The sequence below is a fragment of the Lagopus leucura genome, unplaced genomic scaffold, assembly GCF_019238085.1.
Source record: "Lagopus leucura isolate 7727_CA_CO unplaced genomic scaffold, USGS_WTPT01 Super-Scaffold_100157, whole genome shotgun sequence".
NCBI lineage: Eukaryota > Metazoa > Chordata > Aves > Galliformes > Phasianidae > Lagopus > Lagopus leucura.
Window position 1 is genome coordinate 35,498,514 of NW_024962334.1, and position 20,881 is coordinate 35,519,394.

The 20,881-nt window shown below is 35.8% G+C and overlaps 1 protein-coding gene across 1 annotated transcript in view; it reads right to left on the reverse strand.

The window, feature by feature from the left end:
- ODAD2 (outer dynein arm docking complex subunit 2) overlaps positions 1-20,881 on the reverse strand; it is a 72,730-nt gene that overhangs the window by 41,909 nt on the left and 9,940 nt on the right. The window contains exons 8-14 of the mRNA XM_042888902.1: positions 20,762-20,878; positions 20,413-20,557; positions 4,811-4,957; positions 4,286-4,495; positions 3,899-4,135; positions 2,060-2,170; positions 1,397-1,551 (exon numbers count right to left, since the gene is read on the reverse strand). Coding sequence (XP_042744836.1) covers positions 1,397-1,551; positions 2,060-2,170; positions 3,899-4,135; positions 4,286-4,495; positions 4,811-4,957; positions 20,413-20,557; positions 20,762-20,878 — 1,122 coding nt within the window. The remainder of the gene's footprint in view (positions 1-1,396; positions 1,552-2,059; positions 2,171-3,898; positions 4,136-4,285; positions 4,496-4,810; positions 4,958-20,412; positions 20,558-20,761; positions 20,879-20,881) is intronic.

Genomic DNA, 20,881 nt, shown 5'->3' on the forward strand with positions numbered 1-20,881 from the left:
CATAGCATCTGTGTCAGTAAAATCTTTTGTCCTCACCATTCAGGGTGGCCTCACCCCTTCTGCTTAATGGAAAAAATCTATTGCTTCTGCTGGCCATGCCTGAGCATTCCCCAGGAGACTGCTTCCTGGCACAGGACAAACCATGCAAGAGACTGCTAGAACTTAAACAGTATGGATAACTGTAATTTAGCGATGGAACCCAAGGCATAGTCCTACTTATTTTATTAGTATAGATGGAGACATTCAGTTCACTAAATCGTTGGTCTGAAACCTATGTGCAGATACCCAAAGCCCACAGAAAAGAAGGATACACCTTGCTGAAAAGCCAGGTTACTGTAAAATGAGCAATGCAAAAAGTAGGACAGAAGAAAAGTATGTAGAGACCAAGGTTCTGTATAACAACAGTTTGGTAACTCATACAGAACAATAAAAAGCCAGATTTTAAACTAAGATTATTGGAATTATTTCAGATTTTTATCCAGCATTTACTCATTGTATCTGTGTCCAGCAGAGTACTAAAATTAGGGCTGCAGGAAGAGGTTACTTCTTACTGTTTCACCTCCCAATCTGTCAATCCTGCATTCCTCTACAGGGTAGGGTATCTTCAGCAGAAAGCCTAATACATACTTCAGTGGAGCAGGGGTTTTACCAAGGTAATGTGCATTAATCTGATGAATTAATTCAAAATGAGAGGGGCTACATATTCTCAGTCATTAAACTGAGATTAAATTCAAATTATCATAAAAGATAGAGAGTGATAAGTCATGATGCCAAATTCTTAGATAATTGTTCTGGGCCCTGATACTGAGAAAATATATGTGTCTATGCTAGGATTCCTAACACTTAAATCTAGTCCAATAGAAGCTGAGTGTCCAGATTAAGTTGCTTTCCTGAGCTTCTTCTGTAGTTAAAAAGAGAGGATTCTAGGTTAATTGTTCTAGATTCCAATATATTTCTAAAAAAGTGGACCTAATATGTGCCTCAGAATGAGATAATGTGTATTCTCCTATTCAACCTGAACTGTTAAAGCTGAATGTACTGGCTACTCTCCACCAGGTAGCCATGATCCCTGTTCGTAAGACAGAGAGGAGCGGGGATATCAGATATACTCACATGTAGCATGTTTTCTGTTTTAGTACACCTCCTGCCTCAATGTTCTGTACTCAGAGCCACCAATTGTCCGCAATCACCTTTAAAATTCTAGGAAATTAACACTGTTTCCTGGGCACTCTGATGAAGTCACACAGCAATTTTTTCTCAGTATCTAAGTTGAAAGCCTCACTAAATACAAAACACGGTTTTGTGGAATCACAACACAATATTTTTCACAAAAATAGAAGCCCATAAAATAAAGACATTATAACGTAACAAAAAAATTGTGAAGCTGAATAGTTACTTTGACACGTTTTCTTCACTGATTGCACATTTCCAGATTGCTCCAGTCACAGCTGCTAAAAGTCTTTTATTTTCAGAGTTATCAAGTAGAACAGACAGTGGTTGTAGACCTCCATGCTGTCTAACCAGGTCACGCGTCTCCTTATCTTCTGCACACTATACAAAAAATTAAATACATATATTATACAAAATACGTAGAGCAGCATCTTCAAAATGTAGGTATATTATGATGTAACTAGTCAAAACTCATACAGAAGAAAATGCAAATATTTTATTAAATTACTTGAATATGCTGACATCTCACTAAGGGAAATCAGGCAGTAAAGAGTTACTAAATATGTAGCAGTGCTTCTGAAGTTGTACTGTTGATGTTGCCTGCAAATAAACATTAAAAATGTTGCTTTTTGCACCACCTCACCCCATTGGTTAACAGTGGAATTTAGGTCTTACATACAAGAGGAGCAAGAATGGGACTGCAATATCAAATATGCAGTGAAAACACCCTCATAAGTTTAGCAAAAGAACATCAATTATTTTTGCAAAATAATTTCTCACACTTTAGGGAAATAGTAAAACTGAGGAATATTAAAGATAAGTGAAAACTACATATGAAAATAAAGCACAACTCCTGGCTCCTATCTACTGATTAAGATAATACAGTTACCTTGAATATGGCACTGGCACAATGCATTTGAAGCTCCTCGTGTTCACTTCTCAGATTTTTCACAAGGTTTTCAATCATTCCTTCTGTTCTTATTGCAAGTCTGTAACTTGGCTAAAAATACAAACAGTGCATTTTAAACCCTGTGTATTAACAGTGACAATAGTCAATGCAGTCAGTATCACTAATCCCAGTAATAACACAGTACTAAAATTCTAGGCTTTGATATTGTGAAACTTTGTATTCTATTTTAAACTCAAGTAAACTATAATGCCTTGAATATACCATTTATGTTCTCAAAATTAAACAATTACATAAATTCACTGTAGGGCTGTGTCACAATAAAACCAGGAACTGCAGTGCCTACATTGTAACCAGCTTCCTTAACCAGAATGCAGAATGTTCTGAAAGGTGTTCAGACTTCCTGCTCAGAGCCAGGGAAGAAACAGATTCTTCAGAACTGGATTACCAATACCCATTCATTTCATCCACAGTCATTAACCAGAACGAAAGATCTATTCACTATTTAAAAGGAACTTATAACAATATGGAGACTGACTTCTTACACTGAATGATAGATAGCACAGGTATAAAAGGGTTTTTAACTAAAAAAGAGGAGATTCAGGTTAGATGCTAGAAGGGAACTTTTTGACTTAGAGGGCAGTGAAGCACTGGAACAGACTGCCCAGAGAAGCTGTGGATGCCCCATCCTTGGAGGAGTGCAAGGCCATGCTGATGAGGGCCCTGGGCAGTCTGGTCAATGGTTGGTGTCCCTGATCAGAGAGGGAGGTTGGAATGGGATGATCTTTAAGGTCCCTTCCAACCTAAGGCATTCTGTAATTCTATGGTTCCTATAATAAGGTTAGAAAAACATATTCTTAGCATTAATATTTTTCATTGATCTTTCCCCATTTTTTTTACCAAGACACTGGAGCAGAGCACCATTAATTAAGAGAAGGGAAACAGCTGTGTAAACTCATTTAGAGTTCCCCCCAAAGTATGTCCAAATTTGGCCAGGTAAGGAACTCTTTAATACTTTTCCTTCTCATTATTAAAGCTAAGAATGCTGTCACATTGAGCATGTATAAGTTTGTGTAGTTCAAGAAACTATTTTTGAAAATATAAACTTTTATAATGAAAAATCATTTGAAAAATTATGTCTGTCTCAAATTCATCAAGAAAAGTTATCTGTATCTTTGACCTTAAGCACAACATACCTTTAATTTCAAATGAGTCCACAAATGGAGAAATAACAATTCATCTAAGATGGATAGGGTGAAAATAATTGTATTCAAATTTAAAAATTTAATACACTCAAAGCTGTGAAACCTGACAAGAAAATCTGTAGAAAAATCACATATATTCTTCTCTTCTTTTTGCAATTGATCAGATGCATTGTCAGCGTGAATTAAGTGAGATGGTAGAACACACTGCCTGCATCTTACATTGGATCTTCTTGGCAACATTTGCAGGTTATCATTGCAGAACTTGAATGTCCTGATTAACTAAATATATCATCTTAATTTGCCAAACTTCATTCATTAAGCTCCATGGAAAAATGAGAAGCTCGTTAAGTATTTCATTTCTCTCTATTTTTTTCACAAAGTACTCTTAGCCTTAAAAATAAAAATTAAAAAGTGGTCCTTAATACAACCTGCAATCTTCTCAAAAACACTTTGCACAGAGTGTCTACGTGTAAAATGCAAACTTCCTGATGGGATAAATGCCATGGTAACTGTCCTGGAGAAAATTCATTTCTAAATGATAGTCAAGTGCAATACTTCCTTTTAATAGTTACTTGTCTTAGTGATTAGAAATAGCATATACATAGGTTTTACTTACCTCTGAGGCGCATTCTTGTAATATCCCTACAACTGGGGTTAGGATGTCTACATGTGAACTTTTAAGCCACTTAGCTAATAATGGAATGCCGCCAGCTTTACGGATTGCTTCCTTATTTTTGGTACTTCTGCTGCAGCTCCAGAGTGCTAAAGCCCCACAGCGTGCTTTTTCAGTATCTTTTGCTTGATACGGTATAAGACCAGTCGATCTCACTGACATACAATCCAACAGCCCAACCTAGAAAAAACAAACATATTTTTAATTTTCTACAAGTGTGTTTGATGCTATACTGCTTTTTTCAGTGATGGCAACTACTATCTGAAGAACCATATAAACAACACATCACAAACTTTTTATGAAAAAAATCTATGGGAAATGTCTGCTTACCAGTCTCTTGATTCCTCCATAATGTCTTACTGTACTTCGTGCTCGTTTAAATCTAGCAACATTAGCAATTGTTTCAGCAGCCAAACATTTTAGATCTGTATCTGGAGAGTCCAATATTTTCACCATGATCTGTAAGCCTTCAAGATCCACAATTGCATGTCTGATCAGTGTATTTTGACTAATTTCTTTTAGGATTTTTAATGAACCAATCTAAATAATGAAATATAATAGACAATAAGTGTTATTTAGGAATACATAAATAGAAAAAATATTTTAAATGTTTAAAATGCTGGGTTACATAACAATTCATCATTCAAATAGGATCAGAAGAAAAGAAGGAAACCAAAAATCAAGGAAAATGATTTTTTCTAAGGAGTCCTTGAAATTGAGAAAATGTAGGAATAAAATGAGAAAAAAAAAAAAAAATCATTACTTTGTATCCTATACAAGCTAAAAATTTTGAAGAAAAAAAAAAATCCTAATAGAAAAGGTATGTTTACTGCTCTATTCAAAAAAGCTGCTTACCTGACATTTAATTTCTTCTGTATCAAGCAAATTAATTAACACTTCAAGACATCCAATGTCTCTGATGGCCAGCTGGCAAGTTTCTTGAGCAAGGTTGAAGTCTCTCATTGCACACAGTGCAATTACAGTAGCTGTTGGATTACCTCCCTAAAATATAGCAAATAATTAACATATATACAGAGTATTAAGTATGAAACTTATCTCTTCTACTAATTCTAAAACTACTTCCAAAGAAGAAATCTGCTCAATTTTTTTTATTCTATGTTATTAAATAATGTAGACATAATAAGAAATGGAATTGTTGATCAAGACTTCAAATAACACATAGATTGAAGTGAGAATAATTAGCACAGATGACAAATGACTAATACAGCCTATTTAGAATGGACTGGCAAATTAGATAGTCAAGTATTGACTATTTGAGGGAAAAGAAACAAAAATTATTCAAGGTTCTTTCAGACTAGAAGAGGCCTTCAGTGTTAGGGATAGCACTGAGCAAGTATATAGGGACTGACCATTCAAAGTTTCCTTTAATACTGACTTTGTCTCTCTTAATATTGAGATATAACAGGAATCAGGTTAAAAATAAATAGAAGAAGTTTGTTCCTAAAAAAAGGTATTAGACAAGTAGAATTAGTTGTGATTCTATGAAAACCAATACTTCAGAAGAATGATTTCATGAAAAATAATCAATTGAAGTTAAGTAAATCATAAATATCTCAGTTTTCAACTGCCTGAGCTACACACGGGTAGGGCTGGGAGAATATTAGAGAGACTTGTATTTGCCATGTTCCTATCCTGCCCTGAGCATCCACTTATGGGTCTTGGTTTCTTCTTCCTTGGTAGATTACAAGCAGGTTCACATTACTGTAAGTTATGTAGCAAAATTTCCCACATTTGTGGAAATCAAAGGTTAGTCCATCTGGAGTGGAAGAGAAGAGCTTTAAGCAAAGAAAACTTTTGTTGTCAACATTCTATCTCCCTTCCTTTTGCAGTCAGGATACTGGGCTACACTGACTTATGATCTGCTCCAGACCAGTCTCTTCAAGTCCAAATTCAAGTTCACTTACATGTGAATAGAAGTTATTGTAAGCCTGCAAGACTGTTGTATGAAACAGACATGAGATGCACTATTCAGTTTATTAAAAAGTAGGTTAAGACATGATTTATTCATAATGAAAGCGTACGACTGTGAGAAAAAGTAATGTAATCACAGAGCAATCTAGCAAGTCAGCATGATGTGCGATTTGAAGTTAAAGGTACTCAAATTTACATGAGGAGTAAAGTGTGAGTTTTTGACTACATTGTTAATCATCTTTTGGAAGAAATTACTTTGAGTGACATTAAATTTTCCAGCAGTGGAAAATTTTTTTCAGTCAAGACTGGATAGAGTATATCTTAGCAACAGCTACTACGCTGAGACTAAGAGAAAGGCCAAAAATAAATCCAACGGTAGGCAGAAAGTTAAACGATGTGATAATAATGGATTATTTTGAACTCATAATACAGATTTAGTGTTTATCAAATCAGGGAGGAATCCAGCTGCACAGAAATTAGGAGGGTTGACCTACAATGGAACTGCAATAGAAGCTGGAGTGTACAAACAATGCCAACTGGTGCTCATGAAGAAGTTACAACTTAGTGCACACAGAAAATTGAACTACTGTCTCAACCTCCCAAATGCCTTTGAATTCCAGAGAAGCCTTGGCTCACATCCAGATCTGAACTGAGCCACCAAGCCCATCTCCTTTAAATGACACCTCCGCAACTGTCAAGGACTTGAGGGCAACACTCCCCAAAATTTGTTAATCGGAGCACAACATTTTGAAATACAGAACATATAGAAGATGAGTAATGCTTGTGAAGCGAAACAAATAGATCTAGCAAAAACATTAACATTTTGCAGCATATCTCTAAAATGTAAACAGAAGCAGTAAAACAAATATGCTGTAAAAAAAGTATTTAAATTTAACATGCTCTTCAACATAAAAGGTAGTAGAGAATCACAAATGAGAAAATATTATAAAATCAGTGAGAGAAAAACACTTGACGAAGTTTCAGATTGATAAATTATAACAGGTAAAACGTTTCTGATTATCAATGAAGTATGCGTGGATGGCACTTCATAGCCAATTTTTACTTACATTTCTTGCAACTACACCCATCCACAGAATTTTTTGACAGCAAATTGTTTAAATGCATCTATAAGCATCTGTAACATATACTGTACTGAAGAAAGATTCCTACAATTTTATTATCTTTTTTAGTTTTGTTATAATTTTGATTTCAGTAGAAAATGAAACTTGTGATTAGCTCAAAGAACATATTCTGATCTATTCCTACAGAATAAAATACTGTAACAATTTCTCAAATATTTTCCTATAGAAATAAGTTTGTCCGCATATTGAGGTTTAAATGATCTCTTTTAGTGAAAGTCTACAAAATATGATAGCAAACCAGACAGGATATTCTGTAGCTCAGAAGAATTAACAGTTATCCTTTGGTAAAGTTTCTGGTCTTTTCATACAGCTTAGACTTTGAGATTTACTTGGCTTTAAATTATTATTGTTAACCTATGCTGTCTCTTCCTATAGGGAAACTACATTTGCACATAATATAGTAATTCATGTTTCACTTATCTTACATGCAGAATGCTTGGCATTAGATATTTAATATGGCCCAAATTTTACAAAATAATACAATTTGTTTTTTCCTATATTGAATATATAGAAGTATATATATACATGTATTTAATTTTTTTCAGTTTCAAAGCTGATGGTAAAAGCACATAACCTATATTTTTAAAATAAAACCACAATAAAATCTTTGTCATATGTTCTGAAGCATCAGTTCTATTAAATATGACACTGCAGTTCCAAAAATCATTTTTTCTTTTTTGAAGTTATCATTTCAGCAGGTCTTCCAATACTTACAAAGTTTAACATGCACAGAAATAGTTACCCCTCCACTTAGTTGACATAAAACCTACATCATATTGCTATAGCATTTGAAATCTGGTATGCTGGATAGAAAATAAACTCTACAGGCAATAATCATTTTAAGGCTTCACATAAAGCACAGATTTAGTTCAAAGTCTACCTCTCTTCATATACATTGGTATAACACACATATACCCACAAAATGAATGAAAGTAGAACTTCATTACTGCTAGATTATAAGTAAAATGTCTTTCGTGAAACGCATGTAATGCCTCTATTCTGATACTCAGAGCTCAGCTGAGAATTACAGAACTGATAGCTATATAAAATTAAAGTAGAACGAGTAGCAAAGCTTCTGTTCTCTTGCTTTTATTTTTGAAGTGTTTAATAGAGCACTGTTATAATACTATAATGCATAGATTAATCTACTTAAAAATTCTAATGTATGAATACAAAGGCAGACGTATGAGATAATGATTGTACACACATCTGTGAGTACAATCTTGCTTTCTACACTGGGAGGAAGATTAGAAAGAGACCTGTATGTGACCTTACCAGAAAATTTCTCCATTACACCTCTGAACAGGGTGTGGAGTCTGTCTTTACATTCCTTCCTCAACTTAAAAAGGATTTTTAGCAATGGTGAAAGCTACAGAGGTGTCATACAAAATTTGCTGAGTTATGTTTTCATTCTTAAAAAGGTTTTCTGAAGGCAGCCCTCACTGTTACATGTATATTCTGAATTCTGTATGCCTGTCTAACTTCACAGCTGGGCATCATAAAATACATTTGAACTGAATGGAGACAGCCTGCCAAGCAATTCAGATCTGCATATCAGATGTTGTGTAGTTATTCCACATTCTTTGCCATTTCCAGTTTTCAGGAGTGCTCTCATATTTACATCCAGAACTCAATAATAAAACAAATAAATAAATGAATTCTGACCAGTGCTTGGTTGTCAGTTCAATATTAGAAACATCCTTATTTGGTGATGTTTCCCTAGTTGGCTGAAATTATCAATCAGTCCATGCTGACTGCACAGCAAGATGCAAACTTGTGCAAGGTGCATGAACTTCTGCCTGCATCCAGGTCCCCTTTTCACTTGCTTGCATCAGGCTTTCAGAAATTTTTCCATAGGATCTCAAAGAATGCTGGGCTTTGCTTTGGGGGTATTTATATAACAGAATATATAATAACAGAATCATAGAATGGCCTGGGTTGAAAAGGACCGCAATGTTCATCTAGTTTCAACCACACTGCTATGTGCAGAGTTGCCAACCACTAGACCAGGCTGCCCAGAGGACACCTTCTGACAGCTTCTGGCAAAAATGCATTCCAGTACAGCATGCCCCCAACACACTGCTCAAGGATCTCAAGTTCTGGTTTCTCCTCAACAACAGCAGGGACAGAAAGACAGAACTAAGAACTAAGAGCTACAAAGACAATCGTGTGTTCTCCATGTTGTTTGTGGATAAGACACGACAGAGTTACCCAGTATCAGGCCTGATTTATACTAGGTATAAGAAAAAAATAATGTACACAATATCTGTACTTTGAATACACTGTTTCTACCAGTAATGAAATCTCCGTAGAAGAAAAGAAATACTGTGAAGAAGATAGAGAAATTAACATGCAAAGAATCGTTCATTTTTGCTAGTAAGCAGGAGTAAATGTCTTCCTAGGCCTAATTTCTATCATTTATTTTTTCATGAACTTTCATTAGCATGAAATTTTATGAATATATTTTTAATATCTCATTGTCTTCTTTTAAACAATTACCTCAATTATAATGTAATAATAGATAATTAATTGTACAAGATTAAGATTTCAACATCACATATCCCATCCTACATAAAACCCTTCTCAATTAATATAAAACTTTAAATTTTGAAACCATGATTTCAGTTCAGTAAGACTACAGGAGAAAGATACAGAAGTTCCTCTGGAGTAATCTCTGGATCATGAATGTTTTTGCAGATGTTCTACCAGCAGTTGGAAACATTAGCTCTTCAAAGAGCTGAGACTGTAAGGAGCTGTATAGGAGATTCTTGGAATATCTAACCCATTTTCATCTGGTACAGTCCAAGTTAGGGGACGCATTGTTCTTTGCTTTTTGTTCTAAACCTCCAATAGCTGTGTTATGGGAGTACAAATAATAAAAGTACTAACAAGGCTATAATGAAACAGATTCTAAAAGTGTTGCCTAATTCATAGGAAAATGTACGTACACGCATGGAAAAATAATATTATTATAAAGAAGTTGCAGCGCATTTCAGTTTCGTGAGACAAAAAATTAAATAAAAATGAAATATATACAACTTCTGACTCAGAAGCATTTTTATAAATATACTTATTCAAAGGTGTATTTTTAATACATTCAACTTGTATTTGGATTTAGACTAATATGATTCAATATAACCAGAAAAGAAACTCATAGAACAACACCATGGTTAAAGTGGAATTCCATCCCAAACTACTATTCTTACAAAACAAGAAAGTAAAAACAAGTAGTAAAGTACAAAACAGAACTCTTAATTTAAACCTTTCCAACATTTTGATTTTATATTGAACTTGACTATCTCAAATCTCAGATCATTTTGTGATTTATTGCTGGAAATTTAAAATAAATTTTGATAAAGCTTAATGGAAGACTGAGAACTGCAATATAGTATGCATGACATGCTTCAGCAAAGCAATTTTTCTATGCTAGTGAACCTTCAAACACTTTGTTTTGTTCTGGTTTAAATACAAGTTCCAATTTTTCATTTTAGTTTATAAGACATACAAGCTGCAACTTGTTAGAGATGAGTTATGGACAAGTATAACTCAGTTGTGGAATAATTCCCTTCCCCACTTCCTGAATCTTCCAGAGTTCTTGGGCTACAGCCTGGCAATGTGTAAACCATAACGGTTAGATTATAGCTAAAGCCAGTGGAAAATAACAGGCATTAAAAATCACACAATCCAAAACGTTTATGTTGGACTACAAGTTACAGTGCTTAGAAGTTGTGTGATTTTAGTTACAGATTAATTTTTTCACCTTGTTCCTGTGTCACAGTGGCAGAAGCAACATACACGTTAGGACCTAGGCTCAGTGAGTAAAAATTGTCATGATCTTTCATGAAATTGAAAAAAAAAAGTGACTTTGAAACAAAAGAACGTATCTATTATTATTATTATTTTCTGAGTGAACCAGAAGTTTTTGTTAAACAATGTGATTCCTTCTCGAAAATTCTGCCTAGACATATACCCGTTCTGTTAGCTTTCCTTTTTGGTGCTTAGCAATTGGATTGAAGAGTCAGTGCAATTCACATGGAAACATACATAGTGTCTTAACAATCTGCTCATTTCTGAAATTTTCATGTTAGGAGTGTATTTGTTCCCCGGTTGCATCTAGACAATTTCGTAGAGACAATGGACTACTCTTTCTGAACCCAAACAAATCTGCAGAGAAAAGTAAGAAGGTTATACTGTGGACAACAAACCCACAATCCCATTATGATTTCTAGATCAGATTGCTGCAATATATGTTAATCTGAGATTTAATCTAACAGATCAATCAGAAACTACTGCTGTTGCAAAATAGCATTATTCATGAGAATGTGTAAGCACTGAAGTCATCCTGAGTTTTAGCTCTGGCTTCAGTTTTAGCTACCACACACCATCTGTAGTACCTTTGGTAGCCATAACAGAGTTCAGACTTCAGTTTCATCTGTCAGAGTAACTTGAAGTAATCACATCTACGCAGTAAGTCTTAGATTGTCTCCAACTCAAAACGTAGGCTTCCAGTGACACTCCAGCGTGAAAGAACTCAGATTCAACAACTGTCTAAAATATCCTCTACATAACAGCTCCTTTCAGCATACACACATTGCATGACTTCATCTTCCACCATTCTCTATAAGAGAAGGCACCTTCCTTGGTCTTGGTACTGTCTTCAGCTTCCACTGTCACAAAACCAGACGCAGTCCATATACAAATGATTTACTTCAGCATTTCTAATGAAAAGACCTTGTTTGTGCAAAGTAACAAGTCACAAATTTTCTCAGGCCAAACCTGAAGAAGGTTGCTCATTCACGTTTTTACCATGACATTCCAAATCTCAGCTACTGCTCAGCTCTCTCTTCACCTTCAGAAGAATCACAGAATCACAGAATTGTAGGGGTTGGAAGGGACCTCTAGAAATCATCGAGACCAACCCCCCTGCCAAAGCAGGTTCCCTAAACCAAGTCGCACAGGTGGGTGCCCAGGCAAGACTTGAATATCTCCAGAGAAGAAGACTCCACAACCCCCCTGGGCAGCCTGTTCCAGTGCTCTGTCACCCTCACCGTAAAGAAGTTCTTACGCACATTTGTGCGAAACTTCCTATGCTGCAGCATAGAGGTTGCTCTGGAGAGCATAGACTTACATACTCATAAGTCACATGCAACAGGATAGCCATCCTTTTCAATGCTCATCAGTATTTAAATGCAAAGCTTTCTGCCTCCCCTCATCAGTGTCCAAAAGGTCTGACAAATCCCTCTAGAAATAGTCATATTAATTTCTGTGATCAAGAAAGGAATCATTTTGGAATGGGAAACTACACTGGTAGAATAATTGTAATAGCAGCATGCAATGTCCTGGACTATGCTGATAATAACTTCCTCTTCCAAGTAGTACAGGAACCCATGCAAAAAAGGTGCTATGCTGGACCTTGTCCTCACAACAAGAAAGGGCTGCTGAGTAACGTGAATCTCAAGGGCAGACTTGGCTATAGTGACCACAAAATGGTGGAGCTCAAAATCCTTAGGGTATCAAAGAGGGTGCACAGCAAGCTTGCTACTCTGGACTTCAGCAATGCAGACTTCAACCTCTTCAGGGAACTACTTGGCAGGGAGAAAGCCCTGGAGGGAAGAGGGGTCCAAGAAAGCTGGTCAGTATTCAAGAAGCATCTCGTTTGAGCCCAGAAGCAGACAAAAAGGAAGACATACAAGAATGCCACGAAGCCGCTGTGGAGTAATAAGGAGATCCTGGACTTACTCAAATTCAAAAAGAAAATCTATGGGAAAAGGAAGCAGGAACAAGTTACATTGGAGGACTACAAAGAAGCTGTCTGAGTGTCCAGGGGTCAGGTTAAAAAAACTAAAACCCAAATAGAATTAAATCTAGCCAGGGACATGAAGGTGAACAAGAAGAAATTCTACAGGTATATCATCAGTGATAAAAAGAAGGTCAGGAAGAATGTGGGCCCTCTCTGGAAGGAAACTAGAGACCTGGTCATAAGGGATACAGAGAAAGCTAATGTGTGCAATGTCTTTTTTGTGTCAGTTGTCACCAGGAAGGACACTAGTAACACTACACAAGCTGCAGAAAGCAATGGTAAGAACTTGTAGAAGGTAGATCTGCCTGCTGTAAGTGAAGACCCTTCAAGACCATCTAAAGAACCTGAAGGTGCACAGGTCCATGGGACCATTGAGATCCATCTACAGGTGCAGGGAAAAAAAGATCAACAGAACTACAAGCCAGTCACTGTTACCTCTTGCCTGGCAAAATCATGGAGCAGATCCTCCTGAAGGCGATACTAAGGCAAATGAAAAATTGGTGGTTGGTGGTAATCAGTGTGGTTTCACCAGGGACAAGTCATGCCTGACAAATTTGGTGGCCTTTTATGACAGAGTTTCAGCATCAGTGGATAAAGGAAGAGCAACTGATGTCATCTACCTGGACTTGTGCAAAGTGTTTGACACTGTCTTGAATGACATCCCAGTTGTCAAATAGGAGAAAAATGGATTCGGGGAATGGACTACTCACTGGATAAGGAATTGGCTGGATGGTCATACTCAGAGACTTGCATTCAGCAGCTCAGTGTCCAAGCAGAAACCTGTGACGAGTGGCATCCCCAGAGATCAGTACTGGGACTGGTGTTATTTAACATCTCTGTAAGTGACATGGACAGTGGGATCGAGTGAACCCTCAGCAAGTTTGCAGACAACACCAAGCTCAGTGGTGCAGTTGACATGCTAAGAAGATGGGATACCATCCAGAGGACCTGGACAGGCCTGAGTGGCAGGCCCATGCCACCCCTATGTAGTTCAACAAGGCCAAGTGCAAGGTCCTGCACCTGGGTTGGGGCAATTCCAAGCACAGATACAGGTTAGGTGGAGAACATCTTGAGAGCAGCCCTGAAAAGAAGGATTTAGGAGTGTCAATTGATGTAAGATTCAACATCAGCTGTCTTTGTAATCCAGAAGGCCAACTGTATCCTGGGTTGCATCAAGAGAAGTATGACCAGCAGGTTAAGGGAAGTGATTCTGCCCCTCTACTCTGCTCTAATGAGATCCCACATGGAGTACTGCATCCCCCAATACAAGAAGGACATTGTTGGAGCAGGTCCAGAGGAGGGGCAGGAAGCTGATCAGAGGGCTGGAGCATCCCCTTCACAGAGACAGGCTGAGAGAGCTGAGGCTCCTCAACTGAAAGAAGGGAAGACTCTGAGGAGACCTTACAGTGGTTCTCCAGTACCTGAAGTGGGGGGGCCTACAGGAAAGCTGGGGACTTTTTATAAGGGCATGTAGTGACAGAATGAGGGCAAATGGTTTTAAACTGGAAGAGGGTAGATTTAGACTAGATATCAGCAAGATATTATTTACTGTGAGGGTGGTTAGGTACTTGAATAGGTTGCCCAGTGAGGTTCTGAATGCCCTCTGCCTGGAAGCATTCAAGGTCAGGCTGGATGGGACTTTGAACAACCTGGTCTAGAAGGAGGTATCCCTGATTATAGCAGAGAAGTTGAAACCAGATGATCTTAAAGGTACCTTGCCAAACTATTCTATGATTCTTCCTTGTTTTTCATTGAATTTTACTTTTATTTTATTTTATTTTTAATTTCTGACCTGTCTCTCAATACATCAGCTAGGAAACACATAGAAATGGGTGATCCTTAGGATAGTAATTAACCTCTACCTCTATATTAGACTTGGTGTTTATGGTCAAAAATCAACTGGCAGTTATATATTTTATATGTCTCTTGTGATTAGGAATGATTGTACAGTATTTTGAGGAGAGAGCTATGCAAGTTCTTCAGAGCTGCCAATTATAATAATAATAATATGAGAGTTCTCCATTTGCCAATATTTCCTACCCAGTAAATTTATCATAAAAATTCTTTTTCATGACCAGCACTGGCTAAATTGTTAAAAAATACATATCTTAACTACAAAAAATAGTTTTTCCATGTCTTTATCCCACTGTTTTTTCAGCATTCACTTTTTTTTTTCCCCCAAAAAATTTAAAAGAAAATCTCAGCTAATACCAGAAGATGGGAACAGGAGATGTTCACGTACAGTGCAGAAGTGAAGGTTATAAAAAGATTACTTGCCAAAGCTGACAGGTTAGCCAAATATGTGCCTAGAAACACTAGCAGGTGGCACATGATTATGTCTCATGTGTTTGGTATTTTCTGAAGAATATCAGTCTACCACTTCACCAAACTGCAATAAAATTATTTTTTCATCTTGACCCTCAAGTTGAGTTGAATACTCTCCAGTGAATACTTTCGCAAGGGCAGATTAAAGGTTTAGTGTTAGATACTCTACTAATAAGGTCATCTAAATTATTTGCAAACTTGGCAGTTCTGAAAAAATGCATTATGCACTTGTAAAATAATTTTATATGGAAATGTTTTATATATATTCATATACAATAATTTAGTAGCTAAAATATACTCAAATGCAAGCCTTGCTAACGTGATAGTATAAAAAAATAACATCTTTTTCCACAGATTGTGGGAAAAAAATAACATAACATGCAACACATTTCCTATACAGATATTTTGCTATTAGATTGTAATATTTGCTTCTATTACACATCCAGGACTGAATTTCAGGATTACAGATAAATCCCTTTAATAACATTGCACACAAAATAATTTCTAAGTTAGTTACATATCTACCCAAGTTCCTAACATGTATGTTAACATCCAGCTATCCAATTATAATTGTACCATTGTACCCAGCAGTTAATCTTCCCAGGAAAATGGAAGCCAAATCAAAAAAGGCAGTTAGTTCCTCAGAAGTGGTGTTTACATTTCTCTGGGCAGTTTGATATTCAGCGATATCTGAGAACATTCAATTTTAGACTTTTTCTATTGCTACCAGAAAATATTTAAGTGGTATTGCAATATGTAAAATAACTAGACCAGCAAGTAATGTTTTAGAGGATACACTGCAACACTAATGCCATTTTTTCTTTTTTTTACAAGATTTAAAATAACTTTTAATTAGTTTCACTTGAGATGAATCAGTATTAGAAGACTATTTTATTCCTTAGACTAATATGTTCAGAGCTATTTTGAGGTTCAGTATTTGAAAATAAAACAAAATTACTTTTCTGCTACTCCCAAAATACAACTGATTTCTTAATCCATGCATTTTTATGAAGCTGATTTAAGATTTTATAATGAGTACAATGTAATCTTAAGTATATGGAACATTTCCAGTATCACTGTAATTTAAGAAAGCTAGATTTCTCAATTTTGCAGTTAGAAATACTGTACCTATCCTCTATTTCATACAAAAATTGAAAAAAAAAACCTATAAGCCATATCAGTGTTTAACCAAGTGCCATAAATTTATAATTGATTCTTTAAAAAGTGTTGCTGTATACACGATCTGCTAAACTTCAGGAGGGATGAGATTGCTACATAACACTCTTCAGCAAGTCTTTCATTTGCACAACAAAATAATTGGTTACTTTGAAAGGCTGAATGTTTTCTGCCACAAATTTTATGAGAAAGTTTCAGATAACTAAAACCTCAGACCTCAAATACGAGAAATCTCAGATTATACAAAAACTCTGATTGACTACTAATATATAATAGTGTGTATGCCATTGTTGCTGCTTCTCCCTTCCCCCCAGGCAGAGAAATGTCACACTGCAAACCCCACAGAGTGCAAAAGAACTCCCAGACACACACGCTTCTTCCGTTTAAGACTGTTTTGGATACTCTGAGTCCAGTGTTCTGAAACAGGCTCCCTGTTTCTGCAACAGGTTGAACCTTTCCTGCCCACACTTCTTCCTTTCATTCACACATGGATTTTCTGCACTTTGATATGCCCCAACCATGAAAATATCAATCTCCAGATGTCTCTCTGCCTTTTCGTTGGGAAGAAAACCCTCTCATACTGTTTATCAACAATATCTATTTAACCTTTCTTTCTAAACTCTTCATCTTAGCTCCTGGCAGAGCTTTCCTGCATATTTTCATTATTTCACCTGCATTTCTAACCAGTACATTTCTTTCCCAAGAATGCTAGTACTATCCATGTACAAAAATCTCAGCCAAGAAACCATTGTGTCTTCTTGCAAATTCCATTTCTGTAACTGATAAGTTTGAGCTCCCTAAGAAATGGAAATAAATTCTGCCACCAGCCACGACAGTCTTCTGTCTTAGCTCTGCTTACACTGCAAAGGGGATGTAGCTCTTTCCCAACTCATTGTAACACTTGCATTATAAGAACTTGACTGACAGCTTAGATTTCTTTGATACTTATTCCTTGAGCCAGTTTCCCAGGAGAAAAAATTAGGACTTTTAGATGAATCTTGAGTTGTTTTTGATTTTTTTTTGGTAGAGTGGTTTTTGATCATTTTTTTTTTCCCAGTGATCAACCTCAGCTCTGTTGAGAAGAAGGTAAAGTACTGGTACCCCTCGATCTCCTATTCTAGCAAAAAAGTTGGTGTAAAATATGACCCCCTCACTCTATTTCTTAAGTTTTTTTCACATGTACAATGCAGTCCTTCCTCCAGAAATCTAATATGTCAGAAACATTATTTTAATAGATAATGTAAAATCGGAACTAAGCTGTAACAGTAGAATTCACTTAGTTGAAATATTAACAATTCTTCATTCCAAATTTACCCAATCTAGTCCCAAAAGATTCTTAACACAATGCTGTCACCAACCTCACTGATCTTCCTTTATTGCCCATTCTTAAGCCAATGAGGAGACATGGCAATCAGACACATGCTCTATGTTCTGTTTCGCAGCTCTGGGAAGCTTGAAGGTAGGACAAGGAGCCAGACCACAGAAGCAGCTGCTTCCCAGTGGAGCAATTCCAACATGGTTGCTCTTTCACAGAGAAAGGCAAAACAGGGAAGGGCAAAAAGTCAGAAGGGAATTTCCACTGTATTAGAATTTTTGTCCTTGTCATTGTCTGCAAGTACAATTCACAGGACCCAGCAAATTTACTTTATACAGGATGCAACTGTCTTTTTAAGATTGGTAATCTAATAGAGCCATAAAAACCAGGTATTTTCCAGGTTTTATGGAACTTTTGTGTTTGTACATTAATGTTATGGAGTCTTGCTGAACTGTAAATCATGTTTACTGCAGCAGATATTCAAAAATAGTCACATCTAGAAATGACTGCATTTTCTAACATCTATTATTTATTTCCTTTGATTTTTAAAGTGTGCAAACAATGTATTCATCTTTTCAAAACGTAAACCCTCCAAAATGTATGCGTCTATGTAAATATGTTTGTAGATACTTAAATATCGCAGTCATAAATTTATGTTCTCTTACGTTGCATGTGTCAAGAACACTTGCCTACAAGAACAACAAGATTGCCAAAAAATCTTCCAAGTCTGGCCAGAAGTGCAGTATTTATACTTGAATTAAAATTAATTCCATGTGCAGGCTAAAGTAGCACTCCATCAATAAAGCATTTCAACCACTGTCTGTGGTATGGCACAGAGGCATCTCTTTTCAGCTTTATCTGACACTAGGGATTTCTTGCTTTACGTAGCTAAAAATTGACAGAGAACTATTTTAAGTATATCTTCAATTACTTTGTTTAATTTATATCTAGTTTAAATAGCTTGGAAGACTTGGGTGTACATTAAAACATGAACAAGTATACATTTAAATTCTGAAAACAAAGTCTTTTCATATGATGGAATTTTGTATTAAAAATACATCTTACCAGGTACTCACTACAGGATCTCCATTCTAATTCTAGTTCTAAGCCATTAAGTAATTTTGCGTGTTGACATCTCAAATAAAATACATTTATTTCTAAAATGGAGGAGCATGAAAAATTTGTTTTCCTATTTGCCCTTCTCATACTTCACTCAAAATGGTTTCAAACAAATGTAAATATGTTTCAGTATTGAATCATGTCCAGTGCTAAAATCTAAGTGTATGTATATGAAGGATCTAATGAGGAGAGAGAGTTTGTGAACTACATCATCAGGAGCCATTTAGCTAAAGAGGGTGGTTCATAGATATGCCAATGAAAAGATTTCTAGGCGTTCATCAACAGTAACGAATTCCAAGTATTCTCTCTGGGAGGATCTGAGGGTTATTACTAAAAAGCAACATGGTTATTTCTCTCAACTCTCAGAAAGGTACAAAGACGTGGTCCATAAAACAGAAGCAAGCTGTCAGTCAACTGAAAGATTTTAAAACCTCATCTTGGACTGAAATCACATGCAAATCAAAACAAAAACAAACAAAAAAACAACCTGTATCACGGAAATCGTATATGTAGTGTGTTCAGCATTAGCGATAGCTGAACAAGTTACTTGCTGGATGTTATATCAGATTAAACTCATGAAGATTTACTTTAGAGTAGCTAAAATGACAAGAATATAGAGGTTAAATCTAGAAAGGACGAAGCATAAAGAATTTAGAGACTTGCATTATCCATCTGTTTCCATGCCTCTGGCTACGGACAGTAGCACAGGTCTCACATACATAAGCTAAGAAAAAACACTGAGAGTGCATTAAAATACTTTTCTCTGATGCTGAAAGGACTGGAAGAAGATCAATCTGTTCTTACTCCTCATCAATAATTTTGTTGTACCAACAAGTACAACAACACAATCATTTTTATCTGTCGGAGGTGTATGCTCTGCAGCTGTACTCAAAAAAATAGATAAACCAGCAACTTCATTAGTAACTTACATTAAATTCCTGTACAAACTTGTGAAGGAATTTTTCCTGAGAGAAAAACATGACTAGTTCTAGAGTTTTCCAGAAGAGTTGAGGGGATTTGTTTTGTTTTGTTTTCAGATATACACAGAAGTCTAAGAATCTTTACTTGTATACTCCAAAAGATTTTCAACAACTCTGTGTAAAAAGTCTTTTTTGTTTTAGAGGATCTGTTTATCATATATTTTCCTGCTCACTGAGAGCAACTATCCAGACACAAGACCATGTTAGAACTACTTCAGTCATGCGTTAATCATAGTTGATGAAAGACTTTAGGCAAGTATTCAGTTTTAATAAAAACTCCTGAAAGTTACTATCCACATAAAGAAATATCTTGGAAAGTTTCGAAAAGCAAAATAGAAACCTAATAATTAATAAAGAAATTATACCATCTTAAGTTTTAAATAACACTGAACAGATGGCTTAATCTAAGGGTCTACATAAGCCAAAAACAGCAGATAAAAATGCAGGGGAATAAGGGTGGGTGTTAGGAAAGCAAACAGCTCAAGTCTTCAAGCATGTGTCATGGCAGGGCTATTGTAAAAACAAAAAAAAAAAAAAAAAAAAAAAAAAAAGATACAAAGAACAAGAAGTTGATATGGTGTCCTCAGATGTACAGAAGAAAAAAAGAAAGTGGCTTTTTTTTTTTTTTTTTTTTTTTTTTTTTTTTTAAATCAATACTCCTAACTTACCCTTAAATATTTTGCAAGTTTCTGAATTCCCCAGTATTCTGATGGCAAATCAGTGCTTCCTTCCTGGTGACGTACAGGTTGTTCTTCATCTTCATCAGTCTCTGAAGAACTTTCACTAACTTCTTCAAACATGTCTGATATTTTACTAAAAATGAATGAAGACCATCATTCACTTTAGATAGCTTTAAAGGATTATGAACAAGCATATGTTAAATAGATATAACAATCCTGCCTAATAATAGCATTGGAAACACGTGATTATCACTACCAAACACTAAGTATGGTGATAAATATTGTAAATAGAGGAAATATTAATTAAAATTTTGAAGAAAAGAAAAGTAAGCCATACCATTTTAAAGCTGATGGTATTTTAACAGATTCAGAAGAAGTACCAGAGGCTTTCTTTTTTTTTTTCCCAGATACAGTACTCTTTCTCTGTTGTTCTTTTTCTCTTGCAACTTTGTCACTA